We start from the raw sequence: 18112 nt of genomic DNA, 5'->3' as shown, positions 1-18112 counted from the left end.
GTAGTTTGATATTATGATAATAATTGTTTTTTAAAATATTTTTTATTTAAAATATATTAAAATAATATTTTTATTTTTTAAAAAATTTATTTATAACATTAAAACATCAAAATTATTAAAAATTAATTTAAAACAAAAAAAATAAAAACATTTTTTAGAATTTACTAGTGATTGATCACCATGATTGCAGGACGAATAGGACACAACCTTAGAAAATGAAAGAAAACGAAAAGAGACTGCAACGGATAAGAAACAGCTGCACGTACCATATCCTAGATTTTTTTATTTTATTTAAAGAAAAAATCATCATATATATCCACGTATATTACTAGATGGACCAGTCTACATGTAGTCCTAGTTAAAAAGAAAACTACACAGAAAAATGAGATCGATAACAAATAAACATGGCTCCTTCCTCTTCTCCTTCTTCCTCTAAGTCTCCTTCCTCTCCTCCTGCAGCACCAACAGTAGTACTCCCTCTTCAAAACCCTCATATCACACCTGTAAGTAAATGATGGGGAATTCAAGAATTATTTACTTTAATTAATCAGACCAGATGGTCCAGTACTTAAAAGTTTGCAATATTTTCCTTCTTAATTACCAGTTTTCTTAACTTTGTTGCTGTTGTTTGTTTTTCTTTTAATTGGTGTCGCAGATTCAAGAATGTGAAAAAGAAGAGCACGGAGATGAATATAGTGAAGAGAGAAGCCAAAGTGATACTACCAAAGCAACACCAGCTAGTTTTATAGACAAGATACCGACGCCAAAGCTCCATCCAAGATCACCTTTCCATGACAAAAACAGCAAGCAAAGCACCAAGAAACGACATGGTGATAGCACCAATGGAGATGACGGTGGTGGTTCAATTTCTTGTAACAAGTGCCATCCACATGCAAGAGAGAAGATTTCAGTTGTCCCTTTGGACAATAATGGCTTAAACAAGCATTCATCTATTGCAAGTCCAAATGCAATTTTCAAGTCCATATTTTCTTCATTGACTAGGAAGAGTCCAAAATCCACTGGTGATGCCTCCATAGCAAGAGAAGAGCAATGGAAGACTGCTGTAGCTGAGCTATCTCATAAATTGACTCAAGCAACAAGAAAGAGAGATGGCGCACTTCTTGAAGCTTCAAGGCTCAAGTACTCAATGGCTGAACTTGAAAAGAAGCTTGGCATGCTTGAAATTTATTGCCATGATTTGAAGTCTGGACTTGATGAATGTAGCAGTAACAACCCACTTTATCAAGGTGAAAAAGGTTACAATATTCATCAATATCAACAAAATGGTCTTATGGGGGTAAGTGATAAAGTGATCGAGCAATTTTTGGTTTCAGTATCTGAAGCTAGGTCCTCTGTCAGGCTATTAAGCAGGTCACTCACTATGCAACTAAGGCACATGGGAGTTGGAGTTTATGAGAGAATATCTGCGTTGCTTCAACCTTATGATATAAAGATTTCATTCTATAAGAATCCGAAAGGTGTGCTCTTTTGCCTTGAGGCTTTGTTGAACAAAGCTTTCTTTGAAGATTTTGAATCTGCTGGGTTCCAAAAGAATTTTGTAAATCAAATATTGAACCCAACTGATAGATGTGAAGCAAACTACGCGTCATTTAATGTGCTTAAAGAGCTGACATGGGAGGAGGTATTGAGTAAAGGGACAAGGCATTTCAGTGAAGAGTTTAGCAAGTTTTGTGACAGGAAAATGAGTGAGATTGTGGCTATGTTGGGGTGGAATAGAGCCTGGCCTGAGCCATTGTTGCAGGCATTCTTTAGTGCTTCTAAAAACATGTGGTTGGTGCACCTTTTGGCCAATTCGGTGCACCCTGGCTTGCCAATCTTCAGGGTGGATAAAGGGATGAACTTCGACTCAGTTTACATGGAGGATATCGGTGGAGACAGGGCAATGAAGATGGTCCCGGCCATGGTTAGGATCATGGTAGCACCTGGGTTCTATGTTTACGGTAACGTGATAAAATGCGAGGTCCTCTGCAGGTAATATAATCATAATGTTAGTAATGATAAGGGTTCAACCCCCTCTCCTTAGGGTTTTGTTTGATCCAAATCTTGAATATTTTGATTAGTTGGTTCTGATACCTTTTTTTTTTTTTTTTTCCTGTGTTAATTGCTATGGGAATTGTCAATTAAGTGATGGCCACCGACAAATATGTTGTTGGGCCATTGAAATGGGGATTGGGTCTATGTAAGAAATCGGCTTTATAGGGGCATCTTTGTTTTATTCCTTGTTTAGTCAATTTTGATTCATCTTTATTCCGATTGGTTACTTTAGATGATCGGGAATTGAATATTTGTTTTAGTGTTTTTTCCAGGATTTGATATCCCGTTAGATGTATTTTAAAAATGTATTTTACTTGAAAAAGTATTAGATTAATATTTTTAAAATTTTTTTAATGTAATAATATAATAAATAAATAAAATTATTTTTTAAAAAATATAGGACACTACAATATCAAACATACAAGTATTAACTTGGTGGATGGAATAATTAAAAGACAAAGAAAAGACCCAAGTGGATTAAATGCTTCTCCTGTGACAATTTTTTGGATCTTGTATGGTTTGATTGTACAAGTTTTAATCCTGCCAGTGAAAGTCAGTTCCTCCATGGGACAGCCAGCGCACGATTTTAAGGTCTGGCTGAAATGTCCACTTCAAACATCACGAGCTGTTGAGGAGTTTGACAACAATTTGGTGTTGTGTCTGCATTCATGCGTAGAGTCCCATCCATCCATCCATCCTCTCCTTCTTTCTCTTTTTGCTGTTCGAGTTTTTAGTGGTTTCAGAAAAGGTTAGCGTAAACTCCATGCTTTGAAGCCAGAATGCTTTCCATTTCTCCCTCGTATATGTTATTTTTTTTTTTTTTTTTTTAGTTTAATGTGGGTGTCCGGGCTAGCTTGCGCGCACCACGACTAATCTCACAGGTCCTGAAGTTAACGATCATGTAAGCCTCCAGTGACCATCATATGAGCAACCCAAAGTTTGAACCTGAGACCACAGAAAGAACAAACCTTTTGGTTCCAAACTCTTATAATTGGCCACCATCTAAATGGTTTATATATGTTATTCTTCTACAGACAAGAGGGGATTGGAGAGTCAATTTCAGTCCCACCACCTTTACCAATCCATAATAATAATAGTAATAATAAGTTTTTGAGATAAAGATGACTCCGTAATGCTTTTTCTGAAAAGAAAGAAAGAGAGAAATTTTGGGCAAAGAGTTTGCAGAAAATATCGAGGGAGCAGGGACCATGAGTTCATTGGAACTGTGCACATTCAGAACAAGAGGTTGCCTGGCCCAGATGGTCCTCTTCTGTATATTTTACCACTATGGTCCACAAAGCAACACCAAACGCAAATCCTTTCTGCCCTTTTTTTTGATATAATAGGGTTTAGTTATTTTTTTAAGATTAAAAGAATAAAGATTAATAGAAATAGAAAGATATTTAATTGAAGCAACAAAGATACAAATAGATCTATTTTTAAAATAATTTCAGAGTGAATGTATAAAAAAAAAACATATATTCGTAGACGATTTTTTTTTATTTATATATTTGTAAAAAACTCTGAATTTCAAAATTATCCAAATAAAACATGTTTTAAAACTCAATTTAAGAATCGATTCCCGGCAAGGTTTGGGTCACGCGTCAAAAGATAAACTTAGATTGACACGAGTCAATATAAAAATAAAAACAATTATTATTATAGTTTTAAAACTTGATTTAGGATCGACTCGAGTTAAGACCTGGGTCATGGGTCAGGAAAGTCAACTTGGGTTGATTCGAGTCAACATAAGGATACAAATGGTTATTATCATAGTTTTAAAACTCGACTTGAGGGTAGATCAAGGGCAATGATGGTGTCACAGGTCAAGAGGGTTAACCATGGTTGATCTGGGTCAACATTATAATAAAAATAATTATTGTCATGATTTTTAAACCTCATTTGGGGGCAAGCTGGGACAAGGCTCGGGTCACATATTTGGAGAGTCAACCTAGTTTGATTCGAGTTAATGTATAGATAAAATCATAAAAGTTGTTATTATTAAAATTTTAAAATTTGAATTGGGAGTCAATCCTAGCCAAAGCCTAGGTCACGGGTTACAAGGGTCAACCTAGGTTGACTAAAAATTTATTTAAAAAAAATAATCAAAGTAACATCATTTTGGTTAAAAAAATCAAGAGAACTTTAATAGGTTTATGACCCGTGTTTTATCCCAAGTTGATCCGAGTTTTTGATCAAGTCAGGTTGGGCAAATCATTTCTCTATTTTTTTCTTAAACTAGATTGATCCAGGTTACGGATCAACCTGTTAGAGCAATCCAAAATTTGTAATTAGAGCTGTTATAATATTGTTAATTTCAACACTCAATCTAAACTAAAATGAAAAAAAATAATATTTATTTTTTATTTTTTAAAACAAATATGTAAACTTAAGTAATAAATATTAAGCGTAAAATATTTTTTTTTTCATATTTTATTTTATCTTATCTACCATAATCAAATATGATACAAAGACAATCATTTTATCTTATACACCACTACAAAACATAATTATATCTTTGTCTCATTTTATGTTATGTCCTTACTATCATTGTCTTTTTTGTACTAAGACAGTAACCAAACATTATCTATATAATCATCAGAATATATATCAGGGCAAAAGAAATCAATAAGTCACATGTTCAATATATTTTGATATATACTAGATTTGTGTGGCTTGCATTTCGCCACAAGCCAATTACTTTTTTTTGTAAAAAAATGCTAAAGAACAAAAAAAATCTAAGACCTAAGCTACTGGAGCAATTGGTAATTTAAATAGTATGAATAAAAGAATGCAACAACAAAAAAATAATTGAAAAAAAAAAGTAAAAAAACCCTGACCTAAACCCATTTAAAGTATAAAAAAATCTAATGTTGAAGGGCGGAAAAAAAAAAACAAAAGAAAACCCTAATTAAACCAAGTTAATTTCCATAATTTGTGACCATGGATATATGACTGTGATAACCTTGTAAAAATAAAAGCAATAAAAAAAAACCACTTGAAATGAAAAGGAAAAAAAAAAAAGAAAACTAATTTCCAATACATCAAATGTTGAATGAATAAATTAAAATTCAACCTTTACATGCCTAGAACTTGACCCTGGTGTGATTACCAAACATCCAACCTTATAGATTCTTGACTCTGAGGGTATTGAGGAGCACGGTTTAGCCATGCTTTTTAGAAAATTTAAACTTAATTTATTTAAAATTAATTTTATTTAGTATTTTTAGATTGTTTTGATGTATTCATATAAAAAATAAATTTTAAAAATAAAATAAAAATTATTATTTTAATATATTTCAAAGTTTAAAAAACAATCTTTACTACTATTACAAACACCACGTAATCAAGTAATTCACATTCATTTTTATGATATCTTAAATCCAACTTGGCTTTTAGATAATGTAATGACATAAAACCTTTGAAAGCCAAAAAAAAAATGTATTTTTAAAAGTTTCCAAGACATTTTATTAAAAAACAACAAAAAAAATAATCCAAAATGAACAATTTTTCACATTTTATTTTTCAAATTTTGAAGACAAAAATAATATCAAATAACTCTTAGTAAAATATTACATTTTGATTTATTATACATATGCAAACACATTATAACTCTAAATATGGTGGGAAAATCAACGTGCCAAAAAACATTGTTTACAAGTGTGTGTGTGTATATATTAGCTTTACTTAATTTTTTTCCCATTATTTTTTTATATGCAGTTTTTTATTATCATTTTATTAAATAAAATATTCATTAGAAAAACAATGTTATTAGATATAATTAAATATATGACTCACGTTTCAATATTAAATATGTATAGTTATATTTATCTCTCAACTTTTTAATTTAATCTTAGGTTAAATATCACTTTTTTTTACTTGATTTTCACATAAAATCTTAAGATTGTTTTTGAATATACATAGCCTTGCAAAATATTTATGTTATTTTATTCAACCGCTTCCATATGTGTTTATTTCTATTATCATTTAATTAAATAAAAAAATTATTATAAGAAATAAAGATATTAGACACAACTTAGTATATGATCCGTGTTGCGAAATCAAATATCTTGATCTAAATTCATCTTTTTATTTTTTCAGTGTAGTCTTTAGTTATTGCAAACAACTTTTTTTCTCTACATTTTATTTGTACAGATAATCATTTGATTAAATAAAAATATTTATTTTTAAAAAAAAGTTATTAAATACAATTGAATACATAATCTGTATTACAAGATTAAATATCTTAATCCATATTTATTTCTTAATTTTTCTAGTTTAGTCTTTACTTATCAATAACAATAATTTTTTTATGTTTACTAGCACAAATAAGTTTTATTTTATTTAATTAGAAGCATGTATAAATATTTTGATTTGAATTTTTTTATAACAAAAAACATGTTGAAAGAGTCTATGTAATTATTTTATTTATTTTATTGCTGAAAAATAAAATAATTATACATGGATAAAAAAACATGTCAAATAGCTAATTACATGATACTATTATATATTTCAATTTTTATTTTTTAATAGGTGAGATTCTTGAATCAAATATCATATGGTTTTCTTAGGTTTTTGTTTGGTGTGAAATTATTGTAATTTTATTCTGTAAATTGATGAAATTTTTGTTTTCTTCGAGAGAGAACGATTCTAAAATTTTGTACTGGGAGAAATATTGCAACTGCAAGTGTAAAAGATGATAATATAATTAATCCAATAAACAATGGCTATAAACAAAATTAAGAAATCCCATCGCAGACCGGTCAATATCCTTTTCCATTCCACGACGAAACGCGAATTGAACGGGCTATGGTCAACTGCCAAAAACCCACGTTATAAATTTCAAAAAACTATTCATATATATATTTTTTCAAGTAATAAAATTAAAAAACCCTGCAATGACAGTAAAGTTTAGCCAATTTTTTACTATTCTTTTTCCCTGTCACCATTTTTGCTTCCTTTGGACCTTCCTCCCTCCCTACCTTTTTCTTTCTCTCCCTACTTAGCTTACTAGAAAACGATCTCTGCAACTGTCGTTTCTGGATCCGCCGATCTGGAGAAGACTGGAGAGATAGAATCAGAGGCTCTGAAGGCTTGAATAATTGTCGACATGTCGCTCTCGGATTCTGACTCGTCGTCTTCTTACGGTAGCGACTACAAGAATCTTAGGCAAATCAGCCGTGAACGTAAGTTCAATGTCTCCTTCTCTACACGAATTTTTATAGGTTCAGTTTGATAGAGTCAAAAGCAAGCAGTTTGATGTGATCTTGTGCCTTTTTCTCTCTGTCCAATGGAGTTTATAATTTGGTTTGCCTTAAGAGTAATAATTTAGTTTTTTTTTTCTTAAAGCTTCAATTGTAGTTGATTATTTGTTAATGTAATGTAACGATGACATTGTGTTCCTAGTAATTTTGTAATATTTCTGGTAACTAATTAATAGAGTTATTGGCCAAACTTAGTTAGTATTAGTTGCTAGGAATTTCTTCAATTTCTATGCTATATCGAAGTTTCGTGGTGGTGGAGATTGCAGTTTTAAGATTATGAGGATTATTGTTAATGGAAATATTTGTATCAGTGTTTGGATTCTAGAATTTTTGAAGTGGATGATAGGAGTTGAATTGTTGAAATGCTTGGGGTTGGATATCTTATTTTACTAAGAAGAATGGCTTTTGCACGAAACAATTTCTGTCCATTGGAATAAGCTACTTGCTAAAGAGACCAAAGCTAAAGAGACCCAAGCTAAAGAGACCCAAGCTTATTAGACCATCTTGAATTGATTGATGCTGTTATCTTCTTTTGTTGAGTCTATCAGAAAAATAGGAAGGGAATGATATGGAAGTGAATGTTCTTGCATTTATTGCTAGTGCACTGTTCATTCTTGATCCTAATACTTTTTTTTTCTTATTAAATAGGTGTTTTTTATGAACTTTGCCTGTCATTCTAAATTTACCCATTGTCCAGGTTTGTTGCATGAAATGCTTCGATCAGCCAAAACAGGGAATTCAAAATCAACTTGGAAGGTATCTCATGTGGTTCTATTATTTTGCTATTCCTGTCATCTATACTATTTTTTTAATACCGCTTAGATCAAGTAAATGTCCTTGCATTTCATGGAGTTTCAAATAAATATCCTAGCATTTTCGCAGTGTCTGGAATTGATTTCCTGTCAAGCTTAGAAGTATGACACCCATGTTCCGATACAAATGGCACATGTCCAGCTTGTGTCGATGATATTTTGACTGTATCCAGACAAAATTATCTGTTAGTGAAAATTTGGGACTTGTTAGAATCATGTCTATTGCCTTACCCAATGACTTCCCGGTTTAGACTAGTGTTCTGATACATTTCCGTGTGATTAGAGCTATCTTGCCACCGCTTTCCATCTCTTACAGTACGCATATGTCATTAATGTCAGGACATGAATCTCATACCTGCAGGTGCTTATCATGGACAGACTTACTGTGAAGATCATGTCATACTCATGCAAGATGGCTGATATCACACAGGAAGGAGTTTCATGTAAGAATAAAAGGGCAAACTCAAAAAATTTGAGATAGTTCAGCTGTTTCATTACAATTTAAAAATCCACTTGAGAGACATAACATAGAAAATTAGCTTTTTGTAGTTTTTCTGTGCAAAATAGTACTTGGAATGTATTATATGCATTTTAGACCACTTTAGATAACAGGCTGCAAACACCAAAGGATATTATTTTAGTATTCTATGAGATGGAGCAATTCATGAAATCTTATGCCATAAAAATAAATGATTCAATTCCACACGTGGCTATCCATTGAAGCATTTTATCCTCCATGTAACTGTACTGGTATTCTGTTTGCTGTAAATTACAGAAAAATGCCGCTCCAATATACTATTTTCTTAGCTTAGAGTAAAATTCCTCAAGTTGCATTGCAAGTGGGATTATATGGTTTAAACGATGGGAGAAAGAAAAATCTATGTCCATTTGAAATTTAATTGCTGTACTCTCCAAGTTGCTTGATTATCTTTTCTCTCTCTCTGCAGTGGTAGAAGACATATACAAACGAAGGCAGCCATTGCCCTCCATGGATGCTATATACTTCATCCAACCAACAAAAGAGAAGTAATATATTTTTGACAATATTCAGCATCCTGCCCTTCAAAAAGAAAAAAAAAAAGAATATTGATTTCCTGGAGCTTTTCCAGTTTAATTGCTCTGCAGCAATTGGGACCTGCCTGAATAACATTGGGACATATTTTGTTAATTCATCTTGAATAGATTGTATACAGTGTTCAATTTCAGAGTGGGTGAGATTATAAATCTGAATTTTAGTTCTAAGGGCAGGTCAACGACTTCTTGTAATATACTCAGTTTCAGTAAACATGATGCCCAACCTTTTTGGGCATTGTTCCTTATTATTCGCTAAGTTACTGAGCTGATCTGGTGGGTTGACTAAGGGACTTTACCTCTCAATTCCTGGGCTACATTGTAATTTTTTATTTTTCTTTAGCAAATCTTACTTCCATTACTTACCTAGTGCAATTTTATCAGTAGCAATGCATGTTTTGCAGTGCCTATTTACTTGAAAACGAATACTGCCACATGCTTGACATAGTTATATAATCATGCTATCTTTAAAGAAAAAATTGAAGTTCTCTCTATAGAGAAGTCAATGGATGGGGGCCCTGTCACTCTGTCCCTTGTTTTTTTTCTGTCCCCATGTTATTAATTCTGTCTCTATTTGATTTGTGTAATGCTGGTGGTGTTCTTATTATTGGTTTTATTTTGCAGTGTTATAATGTTCTTGTCAGACATGTCTGGGAAATCGCCTTTATACAAAAAGTATGTGAAAAGTTCTATTCATTGTCCTATGCTAGTCAATTTTACCTTTTGGAAGTTCAAACTTACAAATGTCAACTTATTTTATTTTTCTTGTCTGCATATGAAGGGCATTTGTTTTCTTCAGTTCCCCTATTTCAAGAGAACTGGTTTCTCATATCAAGAAAGATTCAAGTGTATTAACTCGTATAGGTGCATTAAGAGAGGTACGGGTCTCTTTCTCAGTAAAACTTTTTGTCCTTTGGATCAATAATTGTGCTGAAGCAATTTGATTTTTCAGCTAGATATGTGTTTTTTTTCGATCCATCATTTTTTTAAAACTCACAAAAGATCTTGACACATTTTTAATTTTGATGTGTGAGCCATGCAGATGAATTTGGAGTATTTTGCTATAGATAGCCAGGTTTGTAATTCTAAATCATTTATCTGGTTCAATATTGCATGCAAAATATTGTTTACCCTTTCTATTTTTTCATGCATTAAATTACAACAATAGCTATTGTTTGAATCTTCATTGTTGCCGAGGAAAAGCTCTTTTATCAGGTTGAGTTTCCAGCAACTTTTTAGGGATGCCTCATTTCATTACTGATATTCCGGAGCTTCCATGATCCTTTTGTTTTCAACCAGAATTAGCATCAACAAGATTGATTTTTAGGATTAGATGCTATCTTTGTTTAAAAGTAGTTACCTTTATTTTCTCCAGTGCAACATGGTATCTCAGAAGGCATATGACATGGCAATCTGTAATAATGCCAATTTCTGAACTTTGCAGCTCTTTTGGTATCCAACTATTTATGCTTCTTTTGAGTCAATATTTGCATTTTTTTAATAGAAAAAGCCTTTTGTGTCTTGAGCTTATAACTCAATGGTAGAGATGGGATTGGGAGCAGCATACAACCTATAAATGAAACAAAAAATATAGAGCTTGTGAAAGAAAAAAGAGGAAGAGAGAGATAGATGCGATTGTTCATGCATCTGGTGCTTTTGCCATAGTGACTGATGATTATTTTTAGGGCATCTTAATTGACTGAGCTCCAATGCTAGGTTCTTGAAGATCCAGTCAATGATGATGCCAATGCTTGCAGATAACTTGAAATTGCAATTTGTTTTTAGGGGAAATGAACTTTTTTTTCCTTTTTTTAAAGAATCCCCCTAGGGCATGGTTTGAGTTGGTTCTAAGCTAGATATCATTTTTTTTTTTCCTTTTGTTTTTTAAAGAAATCCCCTAGGGGAAGGTTGAGGTGATTCTAAGCTAGATATCAAACTGAGAAATTTAAAACAGCTCGTGTTTTATTTCACTTTTTAAAACTATTATTTGTTATTTAAACTAATTGTTTGATCCTTTTTACAAATTTCCAATTACAGCTTATGAAAGTTGTTTTGGTTTGTAAATGTTTTATTTCCATCCATAATTCCATTTTTTTGTGCCTATCTTCATTATGTTATTTTTTCTCCCATTAGAGGTGATATATTATTCCACACAGGGTTTTATTACTGATAATGAAAGGGCTTTAGAGGAACTTTTTGTGGATGAGGAGGATTCTCGCAAAGGTGATGCGTGTTTGAATGTGATGGCTTCTCGCATTGCTACAGTTTTTGCTTCTCTTCGGGTATATATAATGGCTTCCAAATGTTGATTCACAATCTCCTGATAATATTCTTAGGCATGCATGTCTATTTTTCCAGGAATTTCCTTTTGTGCGATATCGTGCCGCCAAGTCCCTTGATGTAACAACAATGACGACTTTCCGTGATTTAATTCCTACAAAACTTGCTGCTAGAATTTGGGATTGTCTGATCCAATATAAGCAAAAGACTGAACACTTCCCCCAGACAGAAACATGTGAACTGCTTATCCTGGATAGATCTATAGATCAGGTCTCTCAAGTGCATGTTGCTTAGAAACTCACTCTATGCTTGTTGTATGGCTTGGTTGTATTGCTTACGTGCTTATTTTGCAATTCTAGATTGCTCCTATCATACATGAGTGGACATATGATGCCATGTGTCATGATCTATTGAATATGGAGGGAAACAAATATGTGCATGAGGTAAGTCAACAGTTGAGAGTTCTATATACTTCAGCATTTACTGATTTGCGGTTGGATCTCTTTGTTATACTGTTAATCAAGGAATTGCATTTTTCAGGTTCTCAGCAAAGCTGGTGGTCCACCTGAAAAAAAGGATGTTCTTTTGGAGGAACATGATCCTGTCTGGCTTGAGCTTCGGCATGCACACATAGCAGATGTAAGTATGGTTATATGTTTTGTTAGGTTTTAAACCTCCACTACGTGAATGATCTAAGCTTTGGTTTCTTTATTAGGCTAGTGAGCGGCTGCACGAGAAGATGACCAACTTCGTATCAAAAAATAAAGCAGCCAAAATCCAACATGGTTCAAGGTTGATGAAAATTCTTTATCCATGTAAATTGCTGACCATTGTCATGTTGTCATTAGTGACCTAGTGTATTCTGTTAGTTTCATCAACTTTAACTTCATAGAAGCATTGCTTAATGATTCAAAATTCACAAATGAGTAATTCAATAGAAAATTCTTTCCCTGTTTTCAAAGGCATGTAGTTACTGATGCTACTTATGAGATATTGCTCTAATAACTGATCTTTGTTAAATTGATATTAAATTTTTTCATTAATTCAGTGTTGTTTAATTAGTGGAGGGTTTTACATGTCTTCTACTCCCTTTCTTCTGATCTGAACTTCTTTTTTCTCACCTCTTGCTTTGAACCACCTGGTTCATAATATTTTGCAGTCTGGGATCCCATTGCCAAATGGTCTAGAGTATTTTTCATGAAGAGAAAAAGGTGTAGAGAAGACTAGCCATTAGAAATCTGGGAGTAGTTGACATTGCAAAGAGTATTCTGTCATGTATCTGGGAGTAGTGTGCCTACTCCTTTATCTCCCCTGGAAGTGCCCACATCAGGGGAGGGTTGAGAAATTTTAGATTCTTATAGGAAGTGCAGAGCACCTGTATGGTAGGGTTGGTTGTTTTGAGGATGCTGATATTTTGTTTTCTTTTACACACACCTATGGAGGCATGGAATTGAGAGGTATTGTTTTTTAAGTAGGGAGGTGGCCATGAAGTATGGGAAATGAGTGGACAGATGCCTGATGCAGTAAGAAGTTAACAATATCAATGGTGTTAGTGTACTGAGAACAACTGCTACTCATATTATCTTAAAGAGAATTTTTCTTGTTATGTTTCCATCCTCTTTCTTTTTTATATAAATACCTGTCGAAGCTGGGAATTGATATGTGCTTGTTTCTATATCAACCATGTATAGTTCACTTTGATTGTTCAATTAGAGGTGTGGCATATGCCTTGTGTATTTTTGTTTCTTCCTGATTTGTAAAAGCTACTTGTTAATCAGATTTTGAGTTTATGTGATTGTATATCTCCAACCTTGAAGTTTACCTGTGTAGAGATGGTGGTGAACTTTCTACAAGGGACTTGCAACAGATGGTTCAAGCATTGCCTCAATACAGTGAGCAGATTGACAAGATCTCCCTCCATGTGGAGGTTAGTTTCTTGCTTCTGGCAGCAAACTACCTCTTTTTTTTCCACTTTTGTTGGCATATGTGTAACATAAGCAAAGGAATACAGTTTTAATATGATGCTCTTATTTTCAAATCTTGCTCAGAAGTTTGGCTTCGTTCTTCCCACTTGTTTAGCAAAATAATCTTCAGGCTCTAGACCACTATGCCATGTGATGCTTTTGCCATGGCAATTTGACATATATTGTGGCTATTATACATGATGGTTATTTGAAACTAATTTCCCATTCTTGATATCCTTTCCAAACAACTTTTTTGATGAATGAATAGTTATTTTATGGGATGGGTATTTGAATCCCAGACCTTTTCTTTGAAGGAGATGAGCTTTTATCACCAGGTTATGCCTCTGTCTCACCCCTTAAGATTGAATGTTGGTGTTGTACATAGTTTTAATTACAAATGAACAATGCTTGGCTTGATGACACCATGATTTTGCTATTTCATTCTCATGAACGATTTTATCTTTGAATTCCTAATGTTTGTTGGCATTATGGCTTTAATGTAAACTCCCCCTCAATGATTAAGAGGTCATTGATGCTATTTGCTTATTAGCTCAAATGCTACGGGTTAATGGAGATCATTTTGTGTAGATTTGATCAGTAACAAAATAAGATGAGGTTATTGACCAAAGTGCATTCTGCTTCATTTCTTGTCCAAATAATTCTCTATTCATTCCATTACTGACTCAAACTAATGAGGCAGGATACTTTTTGAGCACTTTCTTGATTGTTGCTTTTTACTCTTGCTTGTCTCTATACTTGTATTTTAGCTAGGCTGCTGAAGTCCCTTTTAGAACAGCACAATGTTTTAGAGAGCGTGGCAAATGGACCCATTTTTTGTTTATCTACTTCTCAATGTTGCCTTTTTTAGAGCTTTATGTTTAGGCTTCCTGCTCATACTCCCTATGAGTGCAGTGTCACATAGATATTGTTAAGGCTCTGCTTGGTTTATTTGAGATGACTTGTTAATTTATTAACTTAACCAAACCAGCGTGTCATGATTGTGAAGCCTTACTGGAAATATCAATTAATATTAGGGTCTTCAATTCTTCCTCTTCACTCAGTTCTCCTTCCCTGCTGTCACTTTTGAGTTTCAGATAATTTTACATAACATTATACGAACCTTGCTTGTGATACCAGTGAGTGGAGTTTGAATTTTTTCCCTGATGGAAATGCCATTAGATTATTTGGTTCCATATTTTCATTTGCTGCTTTCTAGTAACTATGAAATGCTACACTTTTGACTGCTTTTGTAGATATCAATGTTGAATTTCTGCTTTCTGAATATTAAGTTGTGTGCTCTGCTTAAAACTCATAATTCATGGGAGCACAAATGATTAAGGTCAATTTTTTTTCCTGATGGAAGCATGAATTGCAGTCAGCTTAAATTGTATTATTCAGTTTTTTCCCCTTTGGAATACACATGGAATAGTTAGTGCGTAATCAGAAAGAAAAAGAAGAAGCACTGGTTGATGGAATTTTCTTGCGGTCCATGGCTTCATGCAAATTATGTTTTATGGATGCAGATTGCTGGAAAAATTAATAAAATTATCAGGGAGTCGGGGCTTCGAGAGCTTGGGCAACTAGAGCAGGACCTGGTTTTTGGAGATGCAGGAATGACAGATGTTATCAATTTTTTTACTACAAAAGAGGTAAAACTTGAAGTAAATTATAATGGATGCATTTCAACTTGTCAATAATATTTATCAAGTAGGAGTCTCACTCTTTTGCAGGATGCAACCCGTGAAAATAAGTTGCGGTTGTTGATGATTCTTGCAGCCATTTATCCTGAGAAGTTTGAGGGTGAAGAAGGTCATAATATAATGAAGGTATTTTTCTTTGTTTCTGTGCTGGTTTTCAATTTCTTGTACTGTTTTGAGGTCAATGAGCAGAGCTTTTGCTTACCTTCCTGGTTTGATATTATTGAGAACAGTTTCCATGCATATCACAATTAATTGTTCAAATTTCTTTCAGGTGGTAAGATTACCGCAGGATGACATGAATGCTGTGAATAATATGAGATTGCTTGCGGGGGCATCGGAGACCAAAAAAAAGTTCAACTGGTGCTTTCTCCCTGAAGTTTGATATTCATAAGGTGAACACAAATGTTTGTTGAAATGCCACTTCTGATTGACACTTTCAAAGCTTACAGTTTCTATTCTCCTTCCCAATTAACTGCCAGAAGAAGCGCGCAGCCAGGAAAGACCGCACTTGTGCTGAAGAAACAACATGGCAGTTGTCTCGCTTTTACCCCATGATAGAGGTACATCCAAATTCTTTGTATTTGGTTTTTCATGTATAGGCTGACCTATTGTGCTTTGTTATCTTTGACGTCAAGAATTTCCTTTCAAAAAGCTTTTATTGTTCCCCTTTCATTTTTATATTGCTTTTGCTACATGTAGTTTTGTTACTAATTCCTCCCTCTTCCATTATCAAATTTGCTTCTAAATGGGGAGAAATCATTGTATAGATTTAGTTTACTGACTCATTCATAGGCTAGGCAAATAAAAACAAAACATGCACAAAATCATGCAAGACTCACACTGCATTATATGGGATCATTGAGCTTTTTATCCATGTGCCTTGTGTCTATTCGCGAGTTTGTAGTTTCCTAAATAGGTAATTTCCGTTGGTGCGAAATGTTTATATGATTTATCAACAGCCTTGATGCCTTAACTTTTGGTTAGATAATATGAAAGGATGGTACTCACCCTAATGCAAATCCTTTTCAGGAACTTATTGATAAACTTAACAAAGGAGAACTCTCCAAGGATGAATATCCATGCATGAATGACCCAAGCCCAACTTTCCATGGGACATCCCAGTCTACACCAATGCATCAAGCTCCAGCACCCCATTCAATGAGATCCAGACGGACTCCTACATGGGCTCGACCACGGAACTCTGATGATGGTTATTCAAGGTATTGCTGTTCTTTCATGCATAGTCAATTGAATATTCTATGATTATCTGAGAAAATAAACCATGGAATTCAACTCCTGATATTTTCCTCTTTAAACTTAACACATTCTTAATCTTTTGTTATGCTCCTGTGCTGTATCTGTTAAATGAATTCCCTGCTTGTTTATGGTCTCCTGATTGATTTAGGTTGTTGCTCTTATGACCTCAAAATTAACTGTGCCACCATAGTCTGTTGTGCTTGTATTTGGAGTGTTAGGGAACTTAATAGGCCAAGAGTAGCTTTATTATCCTCGTGGCTTTATTTTTAATGTTGTTTTTTCGCATTTCCCTACAGTGATTCTGTTCTAAGACATGCATCTAGTGATTTCAAAAAGATGGGCCAGCGTATTTTTGTATTCATCGTAGGTGGAGCTACAAGATCTGAGGTAAGAAGATGTTCAATCCCAGATCAATTACTATGGTTGTCTTTATGTTGAATCCCAAATCAATTATTATGGTTGTCTTTATGGCTTGTTTGGTGTTTCTACTCAAATTAATCTCCAGCTAAGAGTTTGCCACAAGCTTACAAGCAAGTTACAGAGGGAAGTAATTTTGGGTTCTTCGAGTCTGGATGATCCTCCACATTTTATTACGGTAACTAGTTTTCTCTAGAGCCCCCAATGACCCTTATACGTTATTTTTTGAACTGAATGTGTGGCCAAAATAATAATGTCATTGATTTAAAATTGCAGAAGCTGAAACTGCTGACAGCAAATGAACTTTCACTGGACGATCTGCAGATATAAATGTGTTGGGATTAGATGCGGAATGCGAGGCTTCTCTAGGTTCTGACTATCCGATTTGTAATTCATCAACACATTCTTTCATTTTATTGTATCCATTTTTTTAATGGAAAATGTTTGCCCCTTGATAGTCGTAGTTGTGTGGTTCATGTTATAGGAAAGCGCCCCTACTTAAGGCTGTAGCTTCTTGTGTGTTTTATAATACAAGCCAAAGCTGCAGAGAAACTTACGAAGTGTATAAATATTGCTTTACTAATTAAAACTGGAAAAAAAAAAAATCAATCGAATTTTGAAACTGAAAACAATGAGTTTCCCTACTATAAATGATAGTGATAAGATGTTATGGCATCCTGGTTTAATCTTTTGGATGTTATGTTTTTGGCACACCACCAGATGTCGCGTTTCAGATGTAGCTGCGCCAGTTGTGAAGGTTGTTGGGGTTCAGCGGCAATTCATGGACACCGAGAACAGAGAGACGTTGAGTGGTGGTAAAGACGAAAGGAACCACGCAGCACTACTTTCAAATTTTATGACTGGGATGAAGATGAAAAAACTCTCTTCTTAAATAGGCCAGTCCAGGGAAGCCGGAACAAGAACACCACCACTTACGCGGGTAAGATGCAAGCAAGGTGCGTTTTCTTTTTGGGTTCATATGAGAAGATCCATGGAGTTAGCATATGGCTCATCTTTCAGTAGGAAAAACCTCGACCATGATTACTCTAAAATCCCTGTGGCATTTGTTTGAGGATACGAGCACATGTGCCATATTTAGAAAAGTTTTGTAGAGCAGTTAATTGCTGTGCAGCCATTTACGTAACATGGAACAAAGTCTCATGCATAACGAGAACCATCTTTGAAGAATACATTTCTCAATGTGTTCACAAATCATATTTTAAATTTAAAATAAAAGTACTGTGTCACGCTGTAATCCGCACCGCATGCTTATGCTGCTCCGATTACGGTAC

General features: G+C 33.9%; 2 protein-coding genes across 2 annotated transcripts; both read left to right on the top strand.

Annotated features, from left to right (window-relative positions):
- The first annotated feature begins 353 nt into the window (after window positions 1-353).
- On the top strand, window positions 354-2091 carry LOC118036065 (IRK-interacting protein). Its single transcript, XM_035041766.2, has 2 exons — window positions 354-503; window positions 656-2091. The coding sequence occupies exons 1-2, from the start codon at window positions 405-407 to the stop codon at window positions 1994-1996; spliced, it is 1440 nt and encodes a 479-aa protein (XP_034897657.1). The 5' UTR covers window positions 354-404; the 3' UTR covers window positions 1997-2091.
- A 4847-nt stretch (window positions 2092-6938) lies between these two features.
- On the top strand, window positions 6939-17283 carry LOC118036062 (SNARE-interacting protein KEULE). The gene is given in 22 exon segments (XM_035041763.2): window positions 6939-7241; window positions 8017-8075; window positions 8493-8574; window positions 9079-9157; window positions 9827-9877; window positions 9984-10080; window positions 10245-10277; window positions 11359-11484; window positions 11561-11752; window positions 11842-11925; window positions 12023-12121; window positions 12198-12274; window positions 13313-13409; window positions 14970-15095; window positions 15177-15272; window positions 15418-15489; window positions 15491-15538; window positions 15626-15706; window positions 16176-16366; window positions 16700-16790; window positions 16909-16998; window positions 17097-17283. Coding segments are annotated over 22 exon segments (2001 nt in total). The 5' UTR covers window positions 6939-7165; the 3' UTR covers window positions 17151-17283.
- Window positions 17284-18112: the final 829 nt, after the last annotated feature.

The sequence above is a fragment of the Populus alba genome, chromosome 1 (genome assembly GCF_005239225.2).
Source record: "Populus alba chromosome 1, ASM523922v2, whole genome shotgun sequence".
NCBI classification, from domain to species: Eukaryota; Viridiplantae; Streptophyta; class Magnoliopsida; order Malpighiales; family Salicaceae; genus Populus; species Populus alba.
Note: the sequence above shows the minus strand (reverse complement) of the source record. Positions and strands in the feature narration are given on the sequence as shown.